At 39.0% G+C, this 25,544-nt stretch overlaps 1 protein-coding gene across 1 annotated transcript in view; it reads left to right on the top strand.

Annotated features, from left to right (window-relative positions):
* cabin1 (calcineurin binding protein 1) overlaps positions 1–25,544 on the top strand; it is a 119,286-nt gene that overhangs the window by 13,992 nt on the left and 79,750 nt on the right. Inside the window, exons 19-30 of the mRNA XM_036578548.1 lie at positions 841–994; positions 3,228–3,340; positions 3,729–3,881; positions 9,645–9,851; positions 10,385–10,530; positions 11,259–11,520; positions 15,016–15,186; positions 17,103–17,192; positions 17,323–17,501; positions 19,186–19,427; positions 21,536–21,613; positions 23,639–23,704. Coding sequence (XP_036434441.1) covers positions 841–994; positions 3,228–3,340; positions 3,729–3,881; positions 9,645–9,851; positions 10,385–10,530; positions 11,259–11,520; positions 15,016–15,186; positions 17,103–17,192; positions 17,323–17,501; positions 19,186–19,427; positions 21,536–21,613; positions 23,639–23,704 — 1,861 coding nt within the window. The remainder of the gene's footprint in view (positions 1–840; positions 995–3,227; positions 3,341–3,728; positions 3,882–9,644; positions 9,852–10,384; positions 10,531–11,258; positions 11,521–15,015; positions 15,187–17,102; positions 17,193–17,322; positions 17,502–19,185; positions 19,428–21,535; positions 21,614–23,638; positions 23,705–25,544) is intronic.

The following is a 25,544-nucleotide window of genomic DNA, read 5'->3' as shown; positions in this document are numbered from 1 at the left end:
ATATAAGCATTTTGTTTACTGTCCAAAACTACCAGTAAACCTACATGTCTTCTGAATTTTATGTTTTATTTTTTTTTATATAATGCTAGAAATGGTAAAATAGTGGTAAATCTGAAAAAGTAAGTTGTTTTGGGGGACCATTTTGCCTCACCATGGACTACATGTGCCTCTCCATGACTTAAAAGGAATTTAGGCCAAAAGCTTTTTTGTAAAACTGTGATAAAGCAGTGTCTCAGACATCAGGCCGCATATTAGGCCTCATATTTGTAACCATTTTGTGTAAGAACTTTCTGTGACGGAACCTTTAGGGGCATTAAATGCTTCAAATGTCTGTTTCCTATCACCCCCTTGATGAACAGTTCTGACTTGGTGATTCTCTAGAATGGAATATTTCACATAAAACCACTCTGATTTTATTTACATCCGAATGATTTAATTATGCAAAGGTAGAATTAAGGCTCTCACCTTAAAAGTCTCTTTACTTTGGTGTGATATTTCACAACAGTGTTATAAATGTAATGATGGTCTATTACTTTAGTTTAATGTCACTGCTGTCGATACAGTGCCATTTACTTCATAAAACATCTTATGTCATCTTGCAATTACTTGCATAAGCTGTTCATAAATATTGAAGTATTGCTTTATAGATGTTATTCATTGCTTATGCATGTGTTGTGAAGTTTCTGTATAAGTAGCTTTATAAATAAAGTGTTGATAATTCTAGGAAAGCGAATTGCTTTTTTGAAAGGGTGCAAATGTGATGTCACATAAGTTGATCTTCATCTTCAGGAATGTGTGTATGTATCTTTTGTATATCTGACATGCCTCTTGTGTCTGTAGCTGATAGACTGCAGCATGGTGTTGCCTGATGACCCCAAAGAGCCTCACTTCTCCTCCATGCTGCCCTGGATGCTGCTACACCACCTGCTTAAGCAAGAAGAGGCTGAGTTCGACGGCATGCTCCGCCAACACCTCGCTGATGAAGATGATGATGGTATTTTCTGTCAGTTTTTTCCTTCCTTAGTCTGTTGAACTCCCTCTTCCCTGCTAGTTCTGTTTTGTTCACACTGACCACCAGAGGTGGTGTGATACACAGTTGATGCTCCATGCATGAGCACCCTTGCCAGAGCTGCACCCCTGTAGATCTGACAGAAACCTTTTTGATATACTTCATAAGGGTGGGCGGCATGACGATTAAAAATTGTCACAATGTGCATTTCTGAACCTATCATGGATATTGTAAGTACATAAGGATAAATTCCAGTGTAAATTCCAGTGATATTCTGTTAGATCTGGGGTGTCAAACTCAAGCAGTAAAAGGGCAAAATTAGTGGGCCAGAGAAAATAAATGTTTTTATTTCATCTTAAATTTATGTTGTGCTGTAGCAGATGGAAAAACAGTAAAATACAGACACTTGTAGTAGACCTCGAAATATTTGCACTTGAAAATATTAAATGTCCCCAGGTGCTCAGTCTTTTAAACCTACCTATCTGCTTAAACTAGACACCTGGCATCCTTTTCTGCAAGTTCATAAAGACTTGAGCTCAGTTTCTGAGTGGCTAGGCTGATGTTAAGTGTTAATGTTGGTTAAACTGCAGCTAAAATGCATTTCAGTGATATGACTGGTTTGGAATTGCACAGACTTGTGAACTGAGGTGTAACCACTGTCCCATAGACTGTTGTTGCGGTAGGAGAGTTGGAGCACGTTACATTGCAGTGCATGCTGGGGACTGTAGCGCAGCACATTGTGAAACAGGCTAATATTAATAGAAAATTAAAATACTTTCGCGTGCTGGATAGGATTGTGTGGTGGGCCTGATCTGGCCCATGTTTGACACATGAGTGTTACATGGAAATATTGATTCAAAAACTGTTTAAGGATCTAAATATCATTGTTCTTACAGTTTTTTGATCGCAGTATCTGTATTTGGTGTAGAGCAGTTGCTTCTGAGCATACATCGTGCTCCACACTTGTTCCACTCAGAGGTTAGTGGACGGTGCCCAATATATCCCTCCAGTGTCGCACCAGTTCACAGCGTGAAAAAGCTTACTATTGCTGAAATCCGTAGCAAATGCCAAATGAATAACTGCCAGTTGGACATCACTGGTTACTGTCAGAAGCTGGAACATTCACTAGATGAGGCCAGCAGGTAGCTAATAGGCTAAAAAGCAGGTTCTGTAATAATTAGAAACAGCCTTCAAATTCAGACCTTTCCAGATGGATTCACTGTAAAGCTGCATATAAAATAAGGAATATTTGATTCTGTTACGACCTTTACTTGCCCAAGTTTAAGCCAGAATTGGCATTAAATGTGATTATGCAGCACCACTAGCTTGGCGCTAACACTACAAATTTCCATAGGAAAATTTTTCCAGGTTTTAGGACACTGTCCACTTTTTGACTTATCAGTATTAAATATTTCTTGTCATGCTGCACTGTACATAGGCCACACCCCCACATCAGTCCCTCCATGTCGTTGAAGTTTAGAATGATGTCCTGCATCGTTGAAGTATTTACCACTGGAGTTGCTTCTTCAGCACTGACCAGCTGTATGTTTCATTATAAAGAGAGTCCTGTTTAACTGGATTTAGACCAGTGCGGTATATAAATTGTTGAATAAAATCATTGTACTCATATTTTTTGATGGTATTTTTCAAATATGCCACTAGTAGTCTTGCCAAAATTCAGGAAAAAAATATTGTGATGCATATTATGTATCAGAAAAATGTCTTGAGGTGTTGTGATGTTGTATTTTACCCTTTTGCCCTCTCCCTATATTACTTCTGATGTTTAGTGTATATTGATGAAACTGGTTCTCTTAGGTACCCTGACTAAGGTTGCACATTATTTGTCGACTAACTACAACTCATGGTAACTGCTAATTTGTTCTTGTTTTAATGCACTGGCTAATTGTCTGCATCATTAAGCAGACCGTTTTTTACCTAATAAGCAGCCTGAGGTTTCTTTCCTGCAGGGCAAATCTGAGTGATCTCCTGAATATTTAACTTCACTCCCACGCTATAGTGGTAAAATTGAAAAGATGTAGACTAAAGCACCCGAGCCGAATTTCTGCACCTACTCAACCCCAACAAAGCGCAGTCAAGCGTTATGGTTCGTGGGGGATTTTACATGTGGTAGATTAGGCACAGCTGAGGTAGTGAATAAGCTGTACTGTGGCATTTTCAGAGCACCTTTCTTTTATCTCGTATAATCTGTGTCTTGTAGATGACGACACTCCGCTGTTGCCTTCTTCTCTGATGCTGCTGAACACGGCTCATGAGTACCTGGGCCGCCGCTCCTGGTGCTGCAACTCAGATGGAGCACTGCTTAAATTCTTCGTGAGTATAAACACACTCATCATGTCACATTCAGCACAGTCATTACACACCTGCCTGCACCTGGCAGAGCTGAAGTGTGTATGTTTGTCTTGTCTTTGTGAGGAACACAAGAAATCAGTCCTGACTTTGTAAAGCTGGGGCAAAACCATAAATTAAAAATAAACGGTTTGTGTTGTTTAATTCAGGCTCAGTGTTCTTTGGTGCCAAATTCACAGCATAGTAGTAGCTGGAAATTAGTTTTATAAGAAAGCCATCAATGGACGGCATTAACAGTTTTAAATAAATAAATATACAGTGTTGTGCTGTGCGTTTGTGTATACATACATATATGGGGACATGACCCCACATCCTGACTGAGTACAAAAATAAATCTGTCTGTGTGTTACAGGTGCGTGTGCTGAAGCAGAAGCTAGCTGAAGGGGAAGCTCTGCCATATAAAGAGGAGCTGGAGACTGCGCTGGAGCAGTGCTTCTACTGCCTGTACTCATACCCCAGCAAGAAGAGCAAACCACGCTATCTGGAGGAGCACTCTGCACCACAGGTATGTACACTGCCTGTCAAACATATGGTGGGCATGTCAGCACTCAGCACTCAAAGCTTTGAGCTGTTTAAACCGCATTTAGGCCTAAACAGTTTCAATATGCTGTTTAACAACAGTTTGAAAAAGAAAACTGTCGAATCTTCATTTAGGCAAAACTCGCTCTCTGTACCGAGGAAGACACTTTGATGAACATGAAGCTGATGTTGATCTCACTGGACGATGGACTTTAAATTTTCGAAACATCTGTATAATTAGATGGTTAGGATGCAAACAAAGTCATTAAAAAGTGGTGTGATGTAAAATGCTCCATTCTATAGAAACTTACTGATTCTTACAGTGTTTGTGATAGGAACCAAACGTATGAAGCATTTGATTCTTCACATAGATACCGGATAGAAAGCTATTACACATAATGGTTACAAATACGCTGCCTGCGAAATTGTTTTGTGATAGTTGTGAGATGAACATTTTGGCCTGAAACACATTTGGTAAATCCATTAATGGTGGAGGGGTACATGCAGAGCATTTTAAGGCAAAATAAACCCCAAACAAAACACATTTTTAAGATTTATCACTAATTTACTATTAACAACATTATATATAAAACATAAAACTCAGAAGACAAGTGTAGGCTCACTTGTCATTTTGGATAGTAAATAAAGTGGTTATATCTGCATAGTAGACGGTGCAGGTAGGTCTGTGCGACAGGGTAATGTAATCAGATCTCTTTGATGATGGTTTATTAACCCCGATGGCAATGTGTAAAAGGCAAAAAATGAGAAATAATTAGAGTACTTTAATGTTAGACAGCTTGTAAATATGTTGTTGCACGCCCCAGTAGTCAGCCTGCTTTACCACACGGCTTTCCCTTCTACAGATTTTAGTTTGTTAAGTTTAGCTTGAGTAAATGGAACTGATAATAATTGCTAATGTGCTTTGCAACTTGGCTCAAAGTGACTCGCTGCAATAAAAAAAGAGCTAATGTGACTGGATATTACCCTAGTGCAGCTCAAATCCAGAGAGAAAGTTCTTCTAAATCCCCATCTACTCAGTTCTCAGAAAAAAAGATAATAAATAATATTAAATAATATGTACATGTCATTTTTAATTTGCTTTTACTGTTAAAACAAAGTTATAATAGGCCCTACGGTACGGCTGCGGTGGAGTAAGTTCCCCACTGTGTCTACTGCGTGTGATTTGCTGGGTATAATTTGTCAGTATTTTCTGTACAGCTGAAGTGTCTCAGTGGTTAGTTGAATTATGAAAATGGAAACGGAAAACACCTTTTTTTTTTCTTTGTTGTGTAAAACACGTGGGCTTTGAAAATTAGTCTGAAGTTTCTCCAGCAGGGAGCGCTATTAGCACACAATTCGCCACAAATCTGCACCAGAAGAAGCTCACAATTGCACTTCTTTGCAGTAACATTTATTAATGCTAATTATTTTTAGCCCAGGCCTCATCACGACCCCGGTTCCTATCACCACCACTGTAAAGTAAATGAAATTGGCCACTAAGTTCCTCTACAGTGCACCGTTTCACATCAGACTCTGAATGACTTTGTTTACATCTTAATTAGTGAATTATGCAGAAATATGGAAAAATCAGTGGAATTCCCCTTTAATATATATGAGCTATTTGTAATATTTTGGAAATATTTATTTTTTTTAATTGAATAGTAACAGAAGGCAAGGTGTCTTCAGCACTTTTTACTAGACACAAAAACACATACTCTTTCTTTCTCAAACCCTCCCACATGCATACATACTGTACAGGTGCAGCAAGAAGTCTAAAGCATTGAGTCTCTTAGCACAGGTCCACATTAACCTGCTGTGCGACTGCAGCCCTTTCCCCTGGCAGTGGCTATGACTGCTCTGCATTTTGATTCAGTAGCACCAGCTAGTGCAGTCCCTTGTGTAGCTTGCAGCTCCCCTCACTGTGCCTGATTGCCGTCTCCCTGTGGCTGCTTTGCAAGCTTTGTTAGTTAATGAGTTTACGAGTGTTTTCCCAGAGCTAATTAGGCAGCTGGGTGGCGTGAGGTCTACCCGGGCACCACGGTGACAGCAGGCCGACTCTACAGTAATCAAGCGATTGATTCTCTCTCAGCCTGCTCCAGGCACATTGATTGTGTGGCCGCACACACACACAAGTTATTCCCCACACTTCTCCGGTTACCAGGGAAATGCTCCACACTCACACATATAGAAGCAACCGAGGGGAACTCCAGTGTTTTCTTAATATCTGTGTGACTGTGCGTGTGTAGCATAAACTAGGGCTGAAAGATTCATTGTTTTTATATCAAAATCACAATTTTGCAAGAGCTACTTTAATCGTATCTTACAACAGTGTTTTCCAACCCTGTCCTCAGGGCCACCCAAGCGCTCTACATTTTTGCTCCAAGCTAATTCAAAACACAGGGATGAAGGAAAAATGTGGACCGCCTGGGGGCCCTGAGGACCGACTTGGGAAACGCTGTCCTACATTCTTAACAACTTTTAAGTGGAGAACTTTACCTTAGTGTAGTGTTGAGCTCATGAACTGCCATTCTGGCACACTGCGTTCAGCGTTCAAGCCTCAGAAATGAATGTGCTGTTTTTCCCAACAATTGGAGCTTAATTTATGGAAAACAATCATGTTTAAGAAAAATCACAAATAAAAATGTACACCAATTACACAACAGCAAATTGATCAGCCTTAGCATAGTCTTTTAGCTACAAGTTTTTTTGTAACTTAAGCCGCTGTATTGCTCTCATTAGGAATTATTAGGAAATAATCTGAACTGCTCTGCTATATCAGGCTCATTTTGCTGACATTAAAACTTCAGAGGGCAGAGGAACATCCCATAATACCCTGAGGATATTGCTATGGCGTCTGATGGTTTAATAATTCCATTTGGGAAAACGGGTGACATGATTCCTACCATCAAAAGCCTCAATTATTTTTAAACGCCAGTTGAAACCTTAGCTGCTCCTTACATTAAAATTAAAGGGGCTCTCTGGCCAAAATGAAAACTTGTAAACATGCCTACTTGCTTCTTACAGTGGTGCCACAATCGTCTCTAGAGTGAAATATCTCAGTTTAAAGACTAGAGAAGACCCACCTTCTGATGATGTCTTGAAGGTTGGAGAAACTTCTTAAAACCTCTAATTGCTTTTAGCCCAATGTTGAAGGCAGGATTCTCAGTAGCTGTTCACTGCAGAAAGAATTGACTATGCTACAATTTAGAAGTTCTTTATTGCAGTGAAAAGAGATTCCCAGTGGTTGTATGATGTCTTTGCGTAGTGCATGCTGGGTATTGTAGTGCGAGAACATTGATGGCTGCAAACACAGAAAAGAAACAAAATCATGAATTCTGTCCAACTGATAAGGCTGAGGTAAATAACTCTGTGCTAGAAAGTAATTCATAACATTACCAATAACACATTAAATGCACGTTTCAGGCTTGAATGTCCGTTTTAAGACTTGTTTTCACCTTCTCCTGAGAAGTTTCAGGGATGTAGTTTTGTTAGGTTTTAGTAGGGCTTGACTGATGAAATGTTTGTGACAGATACTGGCTTTAAAGGGATAAAGATTCCAATTCTAAATATTTAGATTTACTGTAGGTTAGTGTTCATAAGGCTACATGACACCTACAAAAGCTTGTCATGACAGCTGACTTAACCCTGTATAAATGTTTATAAATGCTTAACCCAATAGTCGTCATTCGCTATAAAGGTTACATTTGCCACTTTCGATTAAAGTTAGTAGCCTTTATGACAGAGGATGCATGTAGGAATAAGCATTTATAAACATTTATACAGGGTTATGGCAGTTTTCATGACAAGCTTCGTAGTCTTATGAACAGAACCATACAGTAAAGTCTTACCACATTTTCGTACTTCAGTAGTTTTTAGTTGAACAGCGTTTTAATGACAGATATGATTGTCGGTTTTCTTCAGTCACACATTTTAAGCTCAGATAAACAGCAGAAACTCAGTTTCTTTGCAGTATTGGTTTCTGTAAATTATTTCTTAGATTTCTCATTTTTCATTGGTTCTTTGTGTTGATATTCTCATGATAAAGTGGGTTGGAAACATTTTACAGCTTTTTGTTCACATTCACAGTTAAGCGTGTATGGCTACATTAGTGTGTGTATATATAGTTAAATGGGGGCTAACTCACACTGGGTTCTCTAGTGTTGCAGTTGTCTAAGGTGCTAAGATGGGAGATCAAGTTTGAATCTTGGCAATGGCACAAGCAAAAAAAGTCAGTAGTTATTGGCGAGGGTAGGGGAAATCAGCCTCTCTTAATCTTGCCTTATAAGGCTCTTATCAGAGCCTTATTTCCTTTCTCTTTCTTGTCCTCCGCTGACTCGAAGTTAGCCTGCGGCGTTAGCTTTTTTCATCATTCATATTTGATGTGCTCTTTGAGATCCAAGTTTCTTGTAACTTTAAAACCCCTATATTGCTCTCATTAGTAATTATTAGGAAATAATCTGAACTACTCTGTTATATCAGGCTCATTTTGCTGGCGTTAAAACTTCTGAGGGCAGAGGAATATCCCATAATACCCTGCGGATATTGCTATGGCGTCTGATGGTTTAATAATTCCATCTTTTGTCACCCCTCGGTGTCTGAATACCTTAGAGTTAATGAAACCCACTCTACTCACAAGATATTACACTGCTGCCATTGTGTCTTCATTATTAGGCCTTAGTGAGATGCAAAACTGTTGCAAATGGGCAATAACCCCCCCCTCCCCCTTCACTAATCCTGTGTAACTCATGCAGAGAAGAGACTGTCAGTCATATATTAATATAAGAAATAAATATCCATGTATCACACAGACTTACGTTAAAGGAATACTCCAGCATATTTAACCTCATCTCCACGTACTGCATATACAGCATTCGATCAGTAACCACAGTGTGTGCTTAGAAAAGAACAAAAATAAAGTGCTGTCTTGAAATGCAATTGATAGAAGCCAATAGGCAACTGCTGAAACGCTATCCCTTTGGCTTCTGTCATAAAGCTGGCTTTACATGGAAAACTTTCATGCAAATAGCTGCGTGTTGTGAGTTGCCTGCAACCTAATTACTGTGCTCCTTGATAGTTACACCAAGCAATTCAGAAATAAAGTTGCGGGCGCCATATTCAATTATTAAAGTTATTAATTTTGTTATTTACATATTTGCAGCATTTGTTTCATCTTCATATATTTTTTTTCCAGCTTTTATTACTTTATTTCATTACATTATTAGCTTTTTGATATATAGATCATTCCACACATTTCAGACTTTTAAATTTAAAAATCTAAAAACTGAATTTTTTAACTGAAGCTTGCAAATTTAAAACTAAAGTTTTTTTAAGGGTATGTTTTATTTTCAACTCTATTTCCAAAAAGCAAGGGAAGTTCACTTTGGTTTGTGTGTGTGTGTGTGTGTGTGTGTGTACACTTCAAGTACACTCTTTGTCCATTTTGTCAGCTCCACTTACCATATAGGAGCACTTTGTAGTTCGACGATTACAGACTGTAGTCTGCATGTTTTGTTAATACCCTGTCATCCTGTTCTTCAATGGTCAGGACCACCACAGAGCAGGTATTGTTTGGGTGGTGGATCATTCCGTGCTGCTGGAGCTTTTAAACACCACATTGTCACTGCTGGGCTGAGACCAAAAATACCCAGCCAACAGCTTCCTGTGACCACTCATAAAGGACTAGAGGGTGACCAACACAACTGTGCGTCTTTTATTTTTAAAGCTGTGTTTCTCTTTCTGTCTCTCGCAGGTGGAGCTGCAGTGGAGCGATGCTCTCTTCATGTTTGAGTACTTCAAGCCTAAGACCTTGCCAGAGTTTGACAGCTATAAGACGAGCACGGTGTCTGCAGATCTGGCCAACCTGCTGAAGAGGCTTTCTGGAATCATCCCCCGCTCAGACGAGCCCACACTCTCTGTTGACGATGTATCAGCCTACATAGAAGGAGGGGCAGTAAAGGTATAGCTTCAGTAGCCAAATCCATAAACACTCCTACCTTCCCTTTTGGACTTGTCCTGCATTCGTCTCCACTCAGACGTTTCGCGTTATATATTGAAAGTGATACTTTGCTCAATTACCTCAAATATAGTAGATCAGCCAAGGCATGTTTGGTGTCCCAAGTTTGCTTCTTTAGCCTCATGGCTCTAGTGCGAAACGGATGTTACTAGCAAATACTGGAAGCTGCTAATTAGAATCATACACACTGAATTCCTGAATCAACACACCCTTGGCTCAAACTGTGTTGAGTTGTTAGTACTCTCAAAAAGACTTGCTTATATATGTGTGACATACTGTTATTTATAAAAATGGACAATAATACAGAAAAAATCTAACTTCATGATGGCTGGTGTTACTGTTTTTAGCTATATGAGGAATTTTAGGCAAAGTATTTTTATTGAAAACAGTGTCCCATACAGCATCAGAAACCACATAAGCAAGTCTATTTGATATTACTTTAACATTACTGAAAAGCAAACTCGTCTCTAATTCAGGTGCCAGCTCTCCCTGAAGGATCACCTCCAGCGCCCCCTCTGGTGAATGAGCTCTTCTACCTCCTGGCTGACTACCACTTCAAGAACAAAGAACAGTCCAAAGCCATCAAGTTTTACATGCACGATATCTGTGTGTGCCCCAACAGGTCAGACCCAACTGCATTTCCAGCCGTAGGTTTGGAATGGAAGAGATTCAGTTGTTGGCAGTGGATGAGATTCACTGTAGGCATATAATCTAAAAGCCTGCTATTTAAATTCATCTATATACATTAACACTAGCCCATCAGCATCAAAGCACAGCTGCGTGAAATGTTAAAATAAAGACTGACAGAGAAAAGTGGTCTAATGCTTGTTTCAGACTGCAATTTAAATTTTCCATGATGTCCATTAGTTTACATTCACTATTATAATCTTAGGAAATCGCAGTGTGACGCCTCCAGCAACCCAGCCCCCTGCTGTGTTAACAAGTGAACTGTATAACATTAGAATGAATTTCATGAAAATAGCATGAAACAAACAAATGAATGAAATAAGTGAATACCAAACACTGCTTTTAGTGTTTGTGTCACATATTGTGTTTGTAAGGCATCCAGGCATCATAGTGTTATACACTGCCACAGCAACAACTCTAGTCTCGAGATGACTTAGACCCCAGCCACACATAGGGATTTTTTTTTTTAAATGTAAAGTTTTTTTTTCTCTCCGTTTTGGCCTCCTGTCTACATGAAAATGGCCTTTTCTGTCCCTGAAAACGCAGCATTTTGAAAATGCTGGGGTCGTGGTGTTAAATTCTGTGTGTCTGTTGCTGTTGTCTTTTATTAAGTATGCAGACTCTGTCTGAAATGTGAATAAGGACGTTTGTGTCTTACTCCAGGTTCGATTCTTGGGCTGGGATGGCTTTGGCCCGGGCCAGTCGCATCCAAGACAAGCTGAATTCCAATGAGCTGAAGAGCGACGGGCCCATTTGGAAGCACTCTTTGGCTGTGCTGACCTGCTTCAAGCGGGCGCTGGAGATTGACAGCTCTAACCTGTGCCTGTGGATCGAGTACGGCACCATGTCCTACGCCCTGCACTCCTTTGCCTCCAGACAGCTCAAACAGTGGAAGAACGAGCTGCCGGTAGAGCTCGGCAAACAGGTTTGTGTGAGAAAGATTCTCTGGTTGATTACAGTAATGAGTGTACACTATATGGCCAAAAGTATGTGGACACCTGACCATGACACCTGTATGAGCTTCTTGGTTATCCTTTTCTACAACCATAGACATTAATATGGAGTCCCCCCACCTTTTTAGCTGTAACAGCCTCCACTATTCTGGGAAGACTTTCTTCAAGATTTTGGAGCTGTCTGTGCCCCTTCAGTCAAAATAGGTGTTATTGCTCCTGGGCACTTCCATTTCACAGTAGTAGCACTTACAGTTGACTGGGAAGATCTAGCAGGCTGAAATTTCACCAGTTGACTTGTGGCAAAGGTGGCATCCTGTGATGGTGAGGAGATACATCCAGTTAGCAATGGGTGAGGCTAAAACACCTGAACTCAATAATTAGGAGGAGCTTTTCACCGTGAAGTGTAGTATACTTCAGAGTTTGAAACCGTATCATTTTACACAAGACAAACATCTGTTGATTTGACCATTTAAATAGATGTGAAGAAGCTTGTAAAAAATCTAATGCCAGTTATAAGTTCCACATGCTACCAGTATGTATGCCACTCAAAACCAGCAAGACTCAACACCATGTTAAATGTGATTTCTTTGTGTGCCATGTATTACACATAACATGTGTAACATTGTTGAGGTACCCTTTTTTTTGGTTATCCAGTATATTCATTTGCTCCAGTTTGAGTCTTCAGCTTCTAAACTTGCAGTAGATAACGCTACCTATTATACTACCAAGGACCGTACAGGGCTTGAGAATGGACATTGCATCGCGTTGCATTATGGAATCATTTCGCCATTTTGGCAGAGTTTGTTGCTTGTCTACATGCTGCAAATACTCACAGACACTGAGAGAGCTTAAAGAGCTGTTTTGTGGTTTTTCAGACTTGTCATGCTTACTATTAAATGAAACGGGAGTGTATCTTTATCATTGTGAACAACTATATATGTTATAATTAGCCTTTTTGACTGTCTGGATTCACCCAAAGTCCCAAGCGAGTGGAGCAATAATCTGGACATGCTAATGTTACCTTCTTTCCCATTTGCAGAATTTTTTCCCTAACTGTTGTGTGGCTTATATGCCTGTTCTTTTACATAGGTAACAAACTTTCAAGCTGCTGCAGATATAACTTACTGCCATATTTCATCCAGCCTCTGGCTGATTTAACATTATTTCACTCAGCCACTGGCGTATTCAGCCAGTGAGGTGCAGTCTTTGATTTAACCCCTTACGTGGCCAGGGCCCACCAGCCAGCCTAAAGTTTTATTACACACTTCCATAAACTCAGAATAGCCCAACCGGTTTGCATTGAAGTCCCTGTAGTTACTGAATAAATAAGCCTTAGTGTTATAAGCCTGGGATTTTAAGGTATTAGTTGTTGGCATAATTCTCACTGGCACATTTCATTTTTTGGCATTTTCCACTGTCGACTTTTAAAAAACACTAGTTAGCAAGTGACACTACTGCTGGACTGTGCAATATTAACCCCCACATAATATAGATTTTCTCTCATGTGTCTTACATTTACACTGAAGAGGCAATCAATCTAAAGTCTTTAAGAGAAACAGACCAGTAAACACTAATTGCCTGACACCTCAGCTAACATTAGTAGTCCAGTCACAGCATAACTTACTTCACCTCGTATGTTCTAGCTGGAAAACAGAATTTTTGAAGGTTAAACATTGTTTGTTGATCATAAGTGGTAGTATCACTGCATACCCCGCCACAAAGCTGACATTAGCTTGTTAGTCCAATGTCCCCCATAAATGGTGTAGCAGTTACATCCCGGGGCCAATGAGGCATTTGTGAAAAGTAAGTAAGCTGATTCTAAATGTGATAAACCCACTAAATTGAGTCAAAAGTTTTATTCCATTACATCTGTATGATTAGATCTATAAAACTGCGATGCTTCACATGCTGTTTCACTAGAGCTGCGTCTGAATCACTGAGTGAAACTTCCTTTCTGACCTGTTTTCCTTGATTTTGCTCTGATCTGAGATCTGGTAGTCATGCAGATCCACAAGCTGCTGGTCGTCTCTGCAAACATATTAAGTCAGCCCATGAATGAATGGGGGTTTTTAACCCTGCCACAATGGTGAATCACCCATGACGTCACATGGAAAAAGATTAGTATAGCTAAAAAAAGACCTTTACTGCCACAGATTTCAGTCTTTATCCTTCAAAACTGTATCAGTGAATTTTTCTGAATTGAACCTTGTTTTTTTTTTTTTTTTTTTGCTTTTTTCACTATACTAATGTTAGCCTCTTGTGTTAACAAACTGAAGCTGTAGCATGTTAAACTATTGCTACATTGCAAAAAAATTAATCTGAGCTAAATTATCTTAAATCTAGTCAATATATCTGATATTGATGGTTGTAAGAATATTCTAAGTTTATTAGACTTCTTTCTAGACAATCTTTACTTATTTTAAGTAATTTTATTAAGGGAAATTATCCCACTGTATTGGCAAATAAATATATAAATAAATAAATACAAATAAATAAATATATTTGAAACTAGCGAATTTCACAGAAGAAATGTACATAAAACAGTTAAAACACATTTACGTATAAGTTAAATAATCTTATAATTTTCCTACAACCATCTCATAATGAGAAATGTTTGATATTCAGACTGAAATGAGAATTTCTCTGGCTAAGTTATTTTTGCAGCGTACCTGTGTACGTACTGAGAAAGTCTATGTTTTCAATGGAAAAATGTGAAATCTAAGCTGTGGTAGCACATTTGACACAAAAACCATTTTATATTACCATAATAAACCATGCAAAAGGAGTTAGCCCTTTCAAAAAACATGCTTTTGAGTACAAGGGTCTTTTAAAGTCTTTTAAAAGTTTTAAAAAAAGTTTTAAACTTTTAAAAGTTTTTAAAAGTTAAGGAATACTTTGACAAATCAATGTTATGAAGCTCCCCTTGCCGTGAATGCTGCTAGATTACACCTTATGTTTCAACTCTGTTGTGGTCGGCTCAGTTAAAGCAATAATTTGGCCAAAAATCCACATAATACTCACTTTTCTCCTTACTCCACATGTGGGCAGGAATGTTTGAAGTACTTTTTCCACAGGAGCTGTGGAGCTAACCTAGGTAACAAGCAATGGAAACTTTTATCTCACCAGTTGGCATTTTGCAAACTAGATTCCTGAATCAAACTTGCCTCAGACTACACCAAGTAATCTCGCTTGTGGTTTTTGACACTATATGACAGTGTTACTACTGTTACGACTGTTTTTAGCTATGCAACATTGTTCCTTTCATTTTGACCAAACATGTTTTGACTTTCATGCTTTCATGTATTTAAAAGTGGTAGCTGTCTGTAGAGCACTGAATGTTGTATGTATGGAATTCTCTCAGTGTGCGTATTGCATTAATGTTTGCAGGGGAAGGGTATTCTTGTCTGTGAACTGTTAGCAGGCTGTAAGATACTGATTGTGTGAGCATGTGTGTGTGTGTGTGGTAGATGGAGGAGCGCAGGGACTCGATGCTGGAGACGGCGTATCAGTGCTTTCAGAGTGCATCTGCGTGTGGCGGCGACTGTAATGAGGAAGAGTGGCTCATCCACTACATGCTGGGCAAGATCGCCGAGAAGCGCAAGCTACCTCCTAAAGACTACCTGCAGCTCTACAAACAGGTGACCTGCTGAAAACTACTGCTGTCACACTCTTAACAACCAGCTGTGGATGGTACACAGTTGAAATGGTTGATAGTTTGTTAAGGATTTTAAGTATTGAAGGAATAGTATGTAAAGGTTTCTTTAGCAGCTCTTTTTTTTGTGTGTATATATGTGGGTGTGGGTGTGTGTGTGTGTTATTGTATTTATTAATTTATTCATTAGGCCCCTCAACAATTATTGGCACCCCTGGCAAAGATGAGTAAAAGAGGTTATAAGAAATTCTCCTTTTGGTGAATTAGCTTAAACTCGCACTGAAAAGTGAGAGAAATCCAACCTTTAATTGAAGTCAGTTTATTCTGAGAAAAAAAAAATCCCACATTCCGCACAATTGTAGGCACCCCTGCATTTAATACTTTGTACAACCTCCCTTTGCCAATAAAACAGCACTTAGTCTTCACCAATAACATCTTAAAATGTTGGAGAATACAGAGCAGGGAATTTGAGACCATTCCTCCTTACAAAACCTATCCAGATCGTCCAGGGTCCTAGGTCCTTTACCTCACCCTGCAGGTTTTCTATTGGGTTTAGATCAGGGCACTGGGATGGCCATGGCAGAGGCTTGAGTTGTGTTCAGTAAACCATTTTATGTTCATCTGGACATGTTTTGGATCATTATCCTGTTGGAAGATCCAACGACGACCCATTTTTAGTTTCTTGGCAGAGGCTAACAGATTTTGATTCAAAATGTCCTGGTATGAGTCCATGGTGCCATGTACCCTGACTCGATTCTCTGGGCCTTTGGAGGAAAAACAGCCCCACAACATCAGATCCTCCACCATACTTAACAGTGAGCACTAGGTTCTTTTCAGTGTAGTCATCCTTTTTTTCAAACCAAACCTGCCTTGAGTGTTCGTTGCCAAAATCTCAGTTTTCGTTTTATTTGAGCATAGAACACGGTTCCAGTTTAGCAAACTCGGAGACATAGTGACCCCAAGAGGCAACTTTTTTCTGTAACTCTCCAGCAGTGATCCTTTTGCCTCTCCTACCATCCTCCTCACTGTGCGTGGGGGTAAAAAATAAACTTGAGTCCTTGTCCAGATAAGTTTGTCACAGTTCCAGTTGATTGGAACTTTTTAATTATTGCCCTCCCTGTAGATGTGGACATTTTCAGGCCAGTAGCTATTTTTTTATAGCCATTCCCTCAGTCAAACACACTTTTCCCTTATTTGAATTGTGTGTTCTCTTGTCTTTCCCATGTTAAAGAATGACTAAGGGTATTTGTGTGTCACATGGATTACTGCTTTAAAGTTCCTAAACACTTATCAACTTAAAAAAAAAAAGTAAAATCTAAAATAAAAAAATGCTGCAGTTACATTGTGTTCCTAAGAATCTCCAGGGAGGCCAGTAATTATGGCACATGAGGTTTTGTTAAACAAAAATTATTTCTTGAGGATTTTATTTTATCGCAGAATAAATGTACTTCAATTAAAGGTGGGATTTTTCTCATTTTTTTCAGCGTGAGTTTAAACTAATTCACCAAACGGAGAATTTCTTATAACCCTTTTTACTCCTCTTTACCAGGTGTGCTATAGATGTGGAGGGGACTGTGCGTATATAAGCTCTGTTCAGCTTGGCTGCCCTGTTTTGTGCCTCATTCAAAACGCAGTCCAGGCTGAAACACTACCTATAACTTTGGTGTGAATGTGCAAGGCTAAACTGCTGTAGGCTGAATAGGCAGATACATGTAAATGTGAGTCATTATAAATCAAGAAATTCAAAACAGTGTCTTCACTATGATTCTAAAGTGGTAAATGTAAAAATAGTACAAATAAACAAAACTCTTCTATGTGTAGTTATGTCTGGTACTGGTGTCACTTTGTGCTGGTGATTTGTTGTACTACCTATATGAGTTTCATGCTTTCTCTCTTTCCTAGTCTGCCCATTATCTCCATGAGGAAGCTGCCCGATACCCACGGAAAATCCACTACCACAACCCTCCTGATCTGGCCATGGAGGCTCTGGAGGTAAGAGGTGTAGTAAAATAAGATGTAGGAATAAAGTTATTTTAAAAAAGGCTTTTTTCACTTGTTGACATTCAGACTTCTGAAAAGCACCTGTTTACATGTGCCCCTCTTTTTTTGTTTTCTCTTTCAGTTGTTCTTTCGTTTGACTGCCACTATTCTGAAGCTGCTGGAAGAAGAGTGTGATAGTGAGGAATCAGAGCTGCAGAAGAACGTTCTGGATTACGAGCTTTTCTTCAACATGCTCGCAGAATCTGCAGTTGGGCCTTTTGCTCGCGGAGAGGAGAAGAACATGCCCAAAACCAGCGACAAGTAAGCCAACGTTTCAGTACTTTTAATTCTGAATATTTTGGTACCTAATAGGGATGTCAGTGATTAACCGTTAACTGGCAAATACATAAACCAGTGCATTTCCAACGATAAACAGACATTTTTATCGTTGAGTTTTTCATTTTTGAGGACTGTTTTGAGTTGTATGCGTGAGGGCGTAAGAGCGCAACAAGTTCTAGTAGCCCTAGTTAGTGATGCACATCTCTGGGTTTTCTGGAGTTGACTTTGACTATTAACTGCTCGACTCCACTTAATCAAATTAACCAATGGCCCTAGAATAGTTGATAAAGGGTTAGAGCAAAGATTAAACCATCCTAAATGCAGTTTACAGCACTGTCTCAACCAGGATATTTAGCCACAGGACACAGCAGTAAGGTAGACTACAACTGACTATGTGTTTTTAAATGTAATGTAGCTTTTGTTGGGTGTAGCCTATGAATGTGTTTGTCAGCAAACATTTAGCCTAGTTAGTCCTGTAACAGAAAAGCTTTAAAAGCGTCATGTTAGTGAGTGCATTTACATTCACTTAGTAATCTGATTATAATCGGATATCTGCACTTATCTGATTATTTAAATGGTCATATAAACAGCAAATCTGATTAAGAAATCCGATGAAGAGAGCTGGATTTTAGCTCAGTAGTCAGATTTCTCAGCGCATGCTACTCTTTCTCTTTGGGACTTCTCAGTCTGTGCATGCACGAAATCAGACCACGGTACCGGAAATAAGCAAGCAGCGTTTAATGCAGTACCTGCGAAATGACAACAAAACACTTTTTTTTTGTGGCTCGATGGTTTTAAAAAAAGCTATAGTGTTAAGTTATAATATTACATTACATTCACATCAGGTCGCCTTCTGTGAGTTTTCAGCCGTTTGCAAAGCAGAAATCTGAAGTTTCCCATTATCTGACTACTCAATTGCATGTAAACACGTTGATCGGATTACTGACAAAATCTGATTTTCTGCAGTTATCAGATTATTTAGTGCATGTAAACGCACTCAGCGATTTTAGGTTTGTCGGTTAACGGTTAAACACCAACTTATGACAGTCAGTTATCAGTCAATAGAATTTGCCAAATTTCACATTCCTAGTACGTATTATAGAGGCCAAACATTTGTAAGGAAGGGCTGTTTTTGTTTTTTCAAAAATATTTTATAGTTAAGTGAATTAGCGAGTTTAAATAAAGACGTTTGTCTGAAATATTTCATTGGTTGGCAGTGAAATACTCTTACTCTAATGTATTATAGAGGAGAAACACTCACTTTCTTTGTTCGTAAGTCCCTGGTACTGAGCAGTTTTTAATTCTTTAGACTCTTAATTTAACACCTGATTCTGTTCCTCAGAGTGATTCTTTAGGAGCATCTAAATGAGGGAATCAGATGGATATGATTAGAGGTGCAATTAAGCTCCACAGGAGAATCACCAGGATCAAAACAAATGAGGAATCAGCCACTATAGCTGCAGACAATCAAACAGTTTTGTTTTTTCGGTAACCATAGTATTGTCTGTTGTCTCTTTAAGGAATTCATGTTTATTATTACAGAGTTAGTGTTGCTTTTGTACTTTTGGCTTTGGTCATAGAAAGAGAGAAGGGAAACCAAAAGACTATACAGTGGTAAAAAAATTGTTTGTGTATATTTAGTAATCATTCATCTGCTGTTCCTCAGAGAAAAACACCCTTCTTTGAATGACGAAGACTCTCGCTCCTCTTCAATGGGCGTAGCAGCGGCGGTGACCTCCACACTGACCTCCACATCGACTTCCACAATGACCGCCGCTCACGCGGCGACATCATTGCCTGGCGACGGTGCGGCAGGTGTGACTTCCCCCCCGTGTGCGGTCACTCCGGTCGACCACGATTACGCCAAACGTAAAAAGCTGCAGCAGAGGCAGGGGCAGCCGCAGGACGGTACAGTACCTGGCCCAGAGTCTATTCTCTTTCACTCACTCACTCACTCACTGGGGGCGTGACCAGGGTGAATATGATGAGGATTATGATTGTGATAAAGGCTAAACGTGGCCATTGGGCTTGGGTTTATAACAGTGACGTCTCCCACCCCTGCTCCTACCATCCGCACTGGGCTGCTGAGGATCATGGGAACACGGGCGACAAAGCTAGCAGGGTCCATTTTACCGAATGTCAGGATTGTTTCCTTTTGATTTCATGAAATAGATGAAAGCAGTAGGTGTGTACTGATGAAAGAGAGGAAAGACTGAGTAGGCTGTGGCTCCGGGGAGCACAGTTAGGTAGTTCGAGGTAAATGTTTCCATCAGAGGAAAGCAGCACTGCTTCTTGTTCTTAACTTATAAAGTGACACACGATCATCACACCCTGTGGTGAATGTGTAAAGCAACCAGAATGAGTTTTTAAAGTAATCTCAAATAGACTTGATTGTAGGGATTTCGGTCAAATTAGCTGTTTGAATTTGCAAGTCATGTAAAAACTCGCCCTCATTACTGTTATGTTAATCCCAAACCACAGATCTATAGTAGATTATATATAGCTTGACTTTTGCACAGAGAAAAGCAGCCCCTCTAAAGTCCTCAAGCTAAACAAGTAATTGCTAATTGTCTGTTTTTACCTCGTCTAACGTTACTAGCCTAGCCACATCCTGTTTCAGCTCCTACCTGTTAGCTAGAACGCTGAACTGCAACCTTCAGTCGGCTACAGTAGTATTTTTGTGTTTCCATATTTATACTAACCTAAACAGATCAGAAACTTTGGCCAATACGATGCAGGCTCTACACCTCCTGCTACACTGGTGGAATATAGGCTTGATGCATCTCATGGCTCTTCAATATGAGAACATATGATGTTCTAATTTGCATGTATTTACTAGTTTTATTGATTAATTTACTTTCATGACTGTTCGAATATATTTGAACTTTCAAATACATGTACTGCGTGACTTGCTATAATCTATAAAAATGGATAAAAGTACATGGTATATGAAAACCTAAATTTTGTTTCATACTTTTGTTCATACAGTGACCTTTTATGTATGTGATATGGTGTTGAAAACCGCATAAGCAAGTTTATTTGAGATTACTTGACAATTCAGTGTGGCTAGAGGCAAGTTTGTGATGATTTTGGCATGCACAGTGCTAACTGGTGGGGTTTAAGCTCCCTTTATTGTTAGCTTCATAGCTCTGGAGAAACTAATTTTGCTGATTGGCTACATTTGGGGTATGTCAAAACTGTACATTTGATTTTTCGCTAAACTATTGCTGCTGTTTTCTGGCAGATAAAAAGACAAGCTTGGACCTTTCTGCAACCTGTTTGTGTTGTATGTATGTCTTCTGAACTCTGGCTATTGAAGAAAAATAGGACACAATCACTCTGTCAGTTATCATTAATTTCATGTAGTGTTTCCAAGTTTCCACTTTTAGCCTGAGACTTTTATTCATCGTAGATTTTTCCCCATATTTTTTGGGCTGGTTTGAATAGGGTATTGATGGAATCTTGCTGTGGCCTGTTTTGGTAAAATAGAGACTGTATCTGTGTCAGATGACAGGCTTGACCTAGTTACTGAAGTGGAGCTCAACTTGGTGAGCTTGTCTCTCTGGAATGCTTCAAAGGGTTCTAAGGCCTATAAACAAGTCTGGTAGCTTCTCAGTAACAGTTTCTTCGGATTTTATGAGTAGCCACTAATGACTGCTTAATGCTCCTAGCTTTACTGTAATCCTATTTATTGACAATCTGTATCATACTGCATCAGTATTTGCATATTGCTTCTAATGGAAAAGTCATGGCCTTTAAAATGCTTTTATCCCTCCTGAGAGAGCCGGATGTATTTAGAGTACATTTTAGTACACAGTCGAATGTCTAGCTGTCATTTTTGGATGTTTGTGTTATAAGAAACAATAATGAGTCACTTTATGCATTAGCAATATTGACACTAAGTGGTCAAGACAGGACTGTATTCACAAACAACAGTGCAAATTTATCGTGTGTGACTAACTTTGAGCAGCTAATCATATTTGCATGATGTTGCAATGGCCTGTTTTTTTATATAGGCCTTAATGGACACAGTGACGGGGCAAACTCAGTTACCCCGTTCTCAAGGCTTGGTTATAAACCTTACAAGTTTAAAGGTATTGTTGTTTTCCTGTACATTTGATTTACACTTTTTTTTTGTATGTAATTACATAATTACATATAGACATGCACACTTGTGAGGTGCTCAGAAACCAACCAAGCCCCTCCCACCCTACCACCATAATTTGTACAATTTTGACATGATAACTAAGCATTTTTGTGTACTCTGATGCTAGAATATGTGAAAATACCATCCAAGCTCCAACAAAATACCACATATAATCCAAAAAATGGTGAAAAGGTTAATTAGTTATTTTGTTTTCTATTTTATATTTCTATTTTTATTTGTACAATCTTTTTATAAGCAGCCAAATTGTGTATTATTCATGTTTTAGTGACCTCTTTACTTTGAATACAGGGCAGTAAACAATGTCATGCCGTGCTTATGTAATTTTTCGTCATATATAGTCATATATACTGGTTTTTGTTGCAAGGGCTCAATTCATGTCAAAAATGATTTTGCTGTCCAGGACATTTGATGTCAGTCTGCGTAAATTGGCAGAAGACTGGCAGCACTCTCCTTTTAAGACCCATCTTAAACAATCATTAAAAATAGGGGTCATTCCATTCTGACTGCCCATCACTTGTGTTCTATCTGCTGAAAGGCCTGTTCTGGCTCATAGGTCTCCATATGGTGTGTTGTGCTTGTGGCTCTTGTGGTTATATTTGTCTGCGGTCCATTAGCAGGATAGCGGTTTCGACAGTCCATAAGAATCAATTTGTTCTATGAACAAAGGCATTAATTTCAGACAAAAAAGTTGTCCCTCATTGTCTTGCTGCAATGCAAACAGTGATAATTACACAAACTGTTCAAAAGCCTTTAAAGAAAGAAATCTGAATATGCAAAATTTCAATCAACTTTACTCATCACTTTCATCAGCTATATTTACCATTAGTTAATGTTAATGGTGGCTAATTTCACCTTTCAGTTTGTTCGGCAATAAAAAAGGTAAAAAATGAAATAGATGGTTGGCTTCTGTGGGACCCCACCCTTTCACCTCTTATTTATTTTATTTCCAGTCAAAATGGCCATTGGATGCAAGGCAATAAAACGCCAAGAAAATAGTAGAAAACACATATTTAACAGAAATTTGCACAGACAAACTAAATATATCGGATTTTTCAGTATTTAGTGTGTTCACTTTTTGCCTTTTCACAGTTTTCATTTTTATTCAGACGCTTGCTTTTAGTTTTTCAAAGAAATCTGCAGATTTCACACCTCCAAAGTTCAGTCTTAGAAGTTTCATGCATTTTCTGCTTCAAAGTAATCCCATTAAAAAAATTAGACTGATCCGTCAATAAGACCTCCACATCTCAGATGTTCAGATCTCTGTTTATCCAATTCCCACTGAATTGAATGAGTTACGAATGAGAAATGATTGAATAAAATGTGAGAAGTGGAGTTCATGGCCTGTACACTTAGGGGTCCTGGGAAGATTAATAAGTGTTGTGTAATTGATATGTGCCAAGCTGCTGATCTAAAACCAGCTGTTGTCTGTGAATATGACTTGAGCGTAGACTGGGGTTAAAGTGTGGGGCCTATAACTGTGTCGCTCGTGTTCCTATTCCTGTGGCCTACTCAGGCTCCCTTTCCCCCTGCTGCCTACCTGCCTGCTCCCTCTTTGCCTGCCTCTGGCCTGCTTTGCACCTGCTGCTTCTTAACGTGTGCATGATGAGATCAACACTCTGATTTGGTTTAAAAGTTATCCTAAAACATCCCACAATGTACTCTGCTCCACTGTGTGTGCCAAATGACATTTGAATGATGTGTCCTTCATGACTTGCTTGCACTGGGGTGAACAAAAATGATGGTATATGTCTGTATGTTGGGGTTCAGTGGTCCACTAGACCACAGTGGGTTGTGGTGGTCTGTAGGTTTGTATGTTGTGTTTTATATATTTTTATAAAATGAGCAGATTGGCTTCAGTGACGTGATGCAGATGCTGCTAAAATCAGGTAAAACAGAAAGTGAATTCATTGTGAGTTGCAAATGTTTTCTAAAGCCATGGTCTCCTCCGCAGCTAACCTCTCTCACGACCACGATTACTGCGGGTCCGCGTCTGCTTTGCGAAGGCGACCTGTGTATGGTACAGAATACACTCACCTCCCTCCAGCACGAAAGGACTAACCTCTGCAGGACAGTGGTGAAGAACCTTTGTTCAGGCTTTTGTTCCAACCAAGGATGGACTAAGTAGCCAATCTCTGAATCCAGAATCACCCATTCTCACTATTTAGTGTACAATATTGTGTATGTGTTAATGACTTTTTCTTCCTGTGAGATCTGCAACCCTTTTAGTTTAAACTTTAATCAGGCACACCTGATCCAGCGTACTAAAGGTACTTTTTCACATTTGATCCCTGCTTAGCACTTATTGGGTGATTTTCTACGCATCTCAAAAAGTTTTTTTTATATCAATTGAATTGAATCAATTGAAAATCAAATTAGAAAAGATGTTCCAGGAGACAGATAAAGCATATAGTTTTATTATAAGACATAATCTGCCTTTGCATGCTTGAGTCACACAACTGTATTCGTCCGCTGTGCCGCGAGTACTTCCTGGGGCTACATATGTTCGTTCCTTTGTTTGCTACTTGCTAAGTGATCGATATTCATACAAATGTTATATGTCAAAAACTATGAAGGCTAAGTCATTTCATAATGTTACTTAAAATCAAACCTACCTCCAAAGATCGTAATTGTAACAGTACATCCAATGTTGCTAATTACTTAGCGAGCTAACTAGCTACTGTAACCAAAACAAAGCCAGCTGCAGGCGTATTTTGAGGATGCTGTTGTCGACAAATCAGCTGGCGCACATAAAACCATAAATCCATCTCATTACACTTTTTGCAAATGTTGCTAAGCAGTCAGTTCTAGAGGAAAAAATGAAAAATTTTAATATGGCCTTTATTAAGCTAGAAAACATCCAAAACATATCTAACAGGGATGAGATGTAATTCCTTCTTTAAGCAATAGTTTGGATGAAAATCAGATGCACACTGTTTTTCCTCTTCACTCTAAATGTCTACCAGGACAAAGTTTGCTTGTACAACAGAGGTGTAACAATGCATATTTTGAGTTTCGATATGATTTTCGATTCTAAAGTCAAGATTTGATTTGATGTTAGATATTTCATGGAGTAGTGGCATCGAAATTCGTCCTCTGGTATGAGTTTTGTCCTAAGTGTTAAACTGGTAACATTTAACACATAAGCACACAAATAAGTGCATTTATACACTGTTATACCGCGATATAGGGCTAGCGCTCCCTCTCATGTATTATTGCGATTCTGCCACTGATTATACCAGTTATTGATTTTTATTTTAAGATTTTGAGATAAATATGATACAGAAACAAATCAACAACAAAGTTCCTGTAATACCGTGAACAAAAATAGCTCAGATTCAGCACTGCTGCATATACACTACCAAACGAAATATCACACTGCGAAACCTTCAGGATGCCCACACTGGGAAAGCCAGGTTTGCTCATCAAGTTAAAATGTAAGAAAACTATGAACTTATCAGCTAATTTTTTGAGAGAAGTTCATTTTATGTGTGTGTAGCCCATTTTAAAGCTGTATCAGAAGCTCACAGCAGATTAAAAACATGATACTATTGAGTGAAATATAAAAATTAGAGAAAGGGTCATACAGCTCACCCCTTGTGAATTAGTTTAATCTGTAATGGCACATCAGCATGATGTGTCACAACAAGTCAAAAACAGAAACAGGGCAAAGATTGTTACTTGTACTAAAATTGTGCCAGTTACCTTTGCCTTTGCAGGTGAATGAGGCGAAGATGTACTTAGAAATTCATTTGGACTGGCATGATCAGGAGATATTGGCCCTCATGTAATGCCTCTCGCCCAGTCTCATTACAAGGTCAGAACTAAATATCAAAGCTTGGATACAGGAAAGCTAATCA

This window comes from Colossoma macropomum, unplaced genomic scaffold (assembly GCF_904425465.1).
Source record: "Colossoma macropomum unplaced genomic scaffold, Colossoma_macropomum, whole genome shotgun sequence".
In the NCBI taxonomy this organism is placed as follows: Eukaryota; Metazoa; Chordata; class Actinopteri; order Characiformes; family Serrasalmidae; genus Colossoma; species Colossoma macropomum.
The sequence above is the reverse complement of the archived record's forward strand: the minus strand, read 5'-3'. Positions and strand labels throughout refer to the sequence as shown.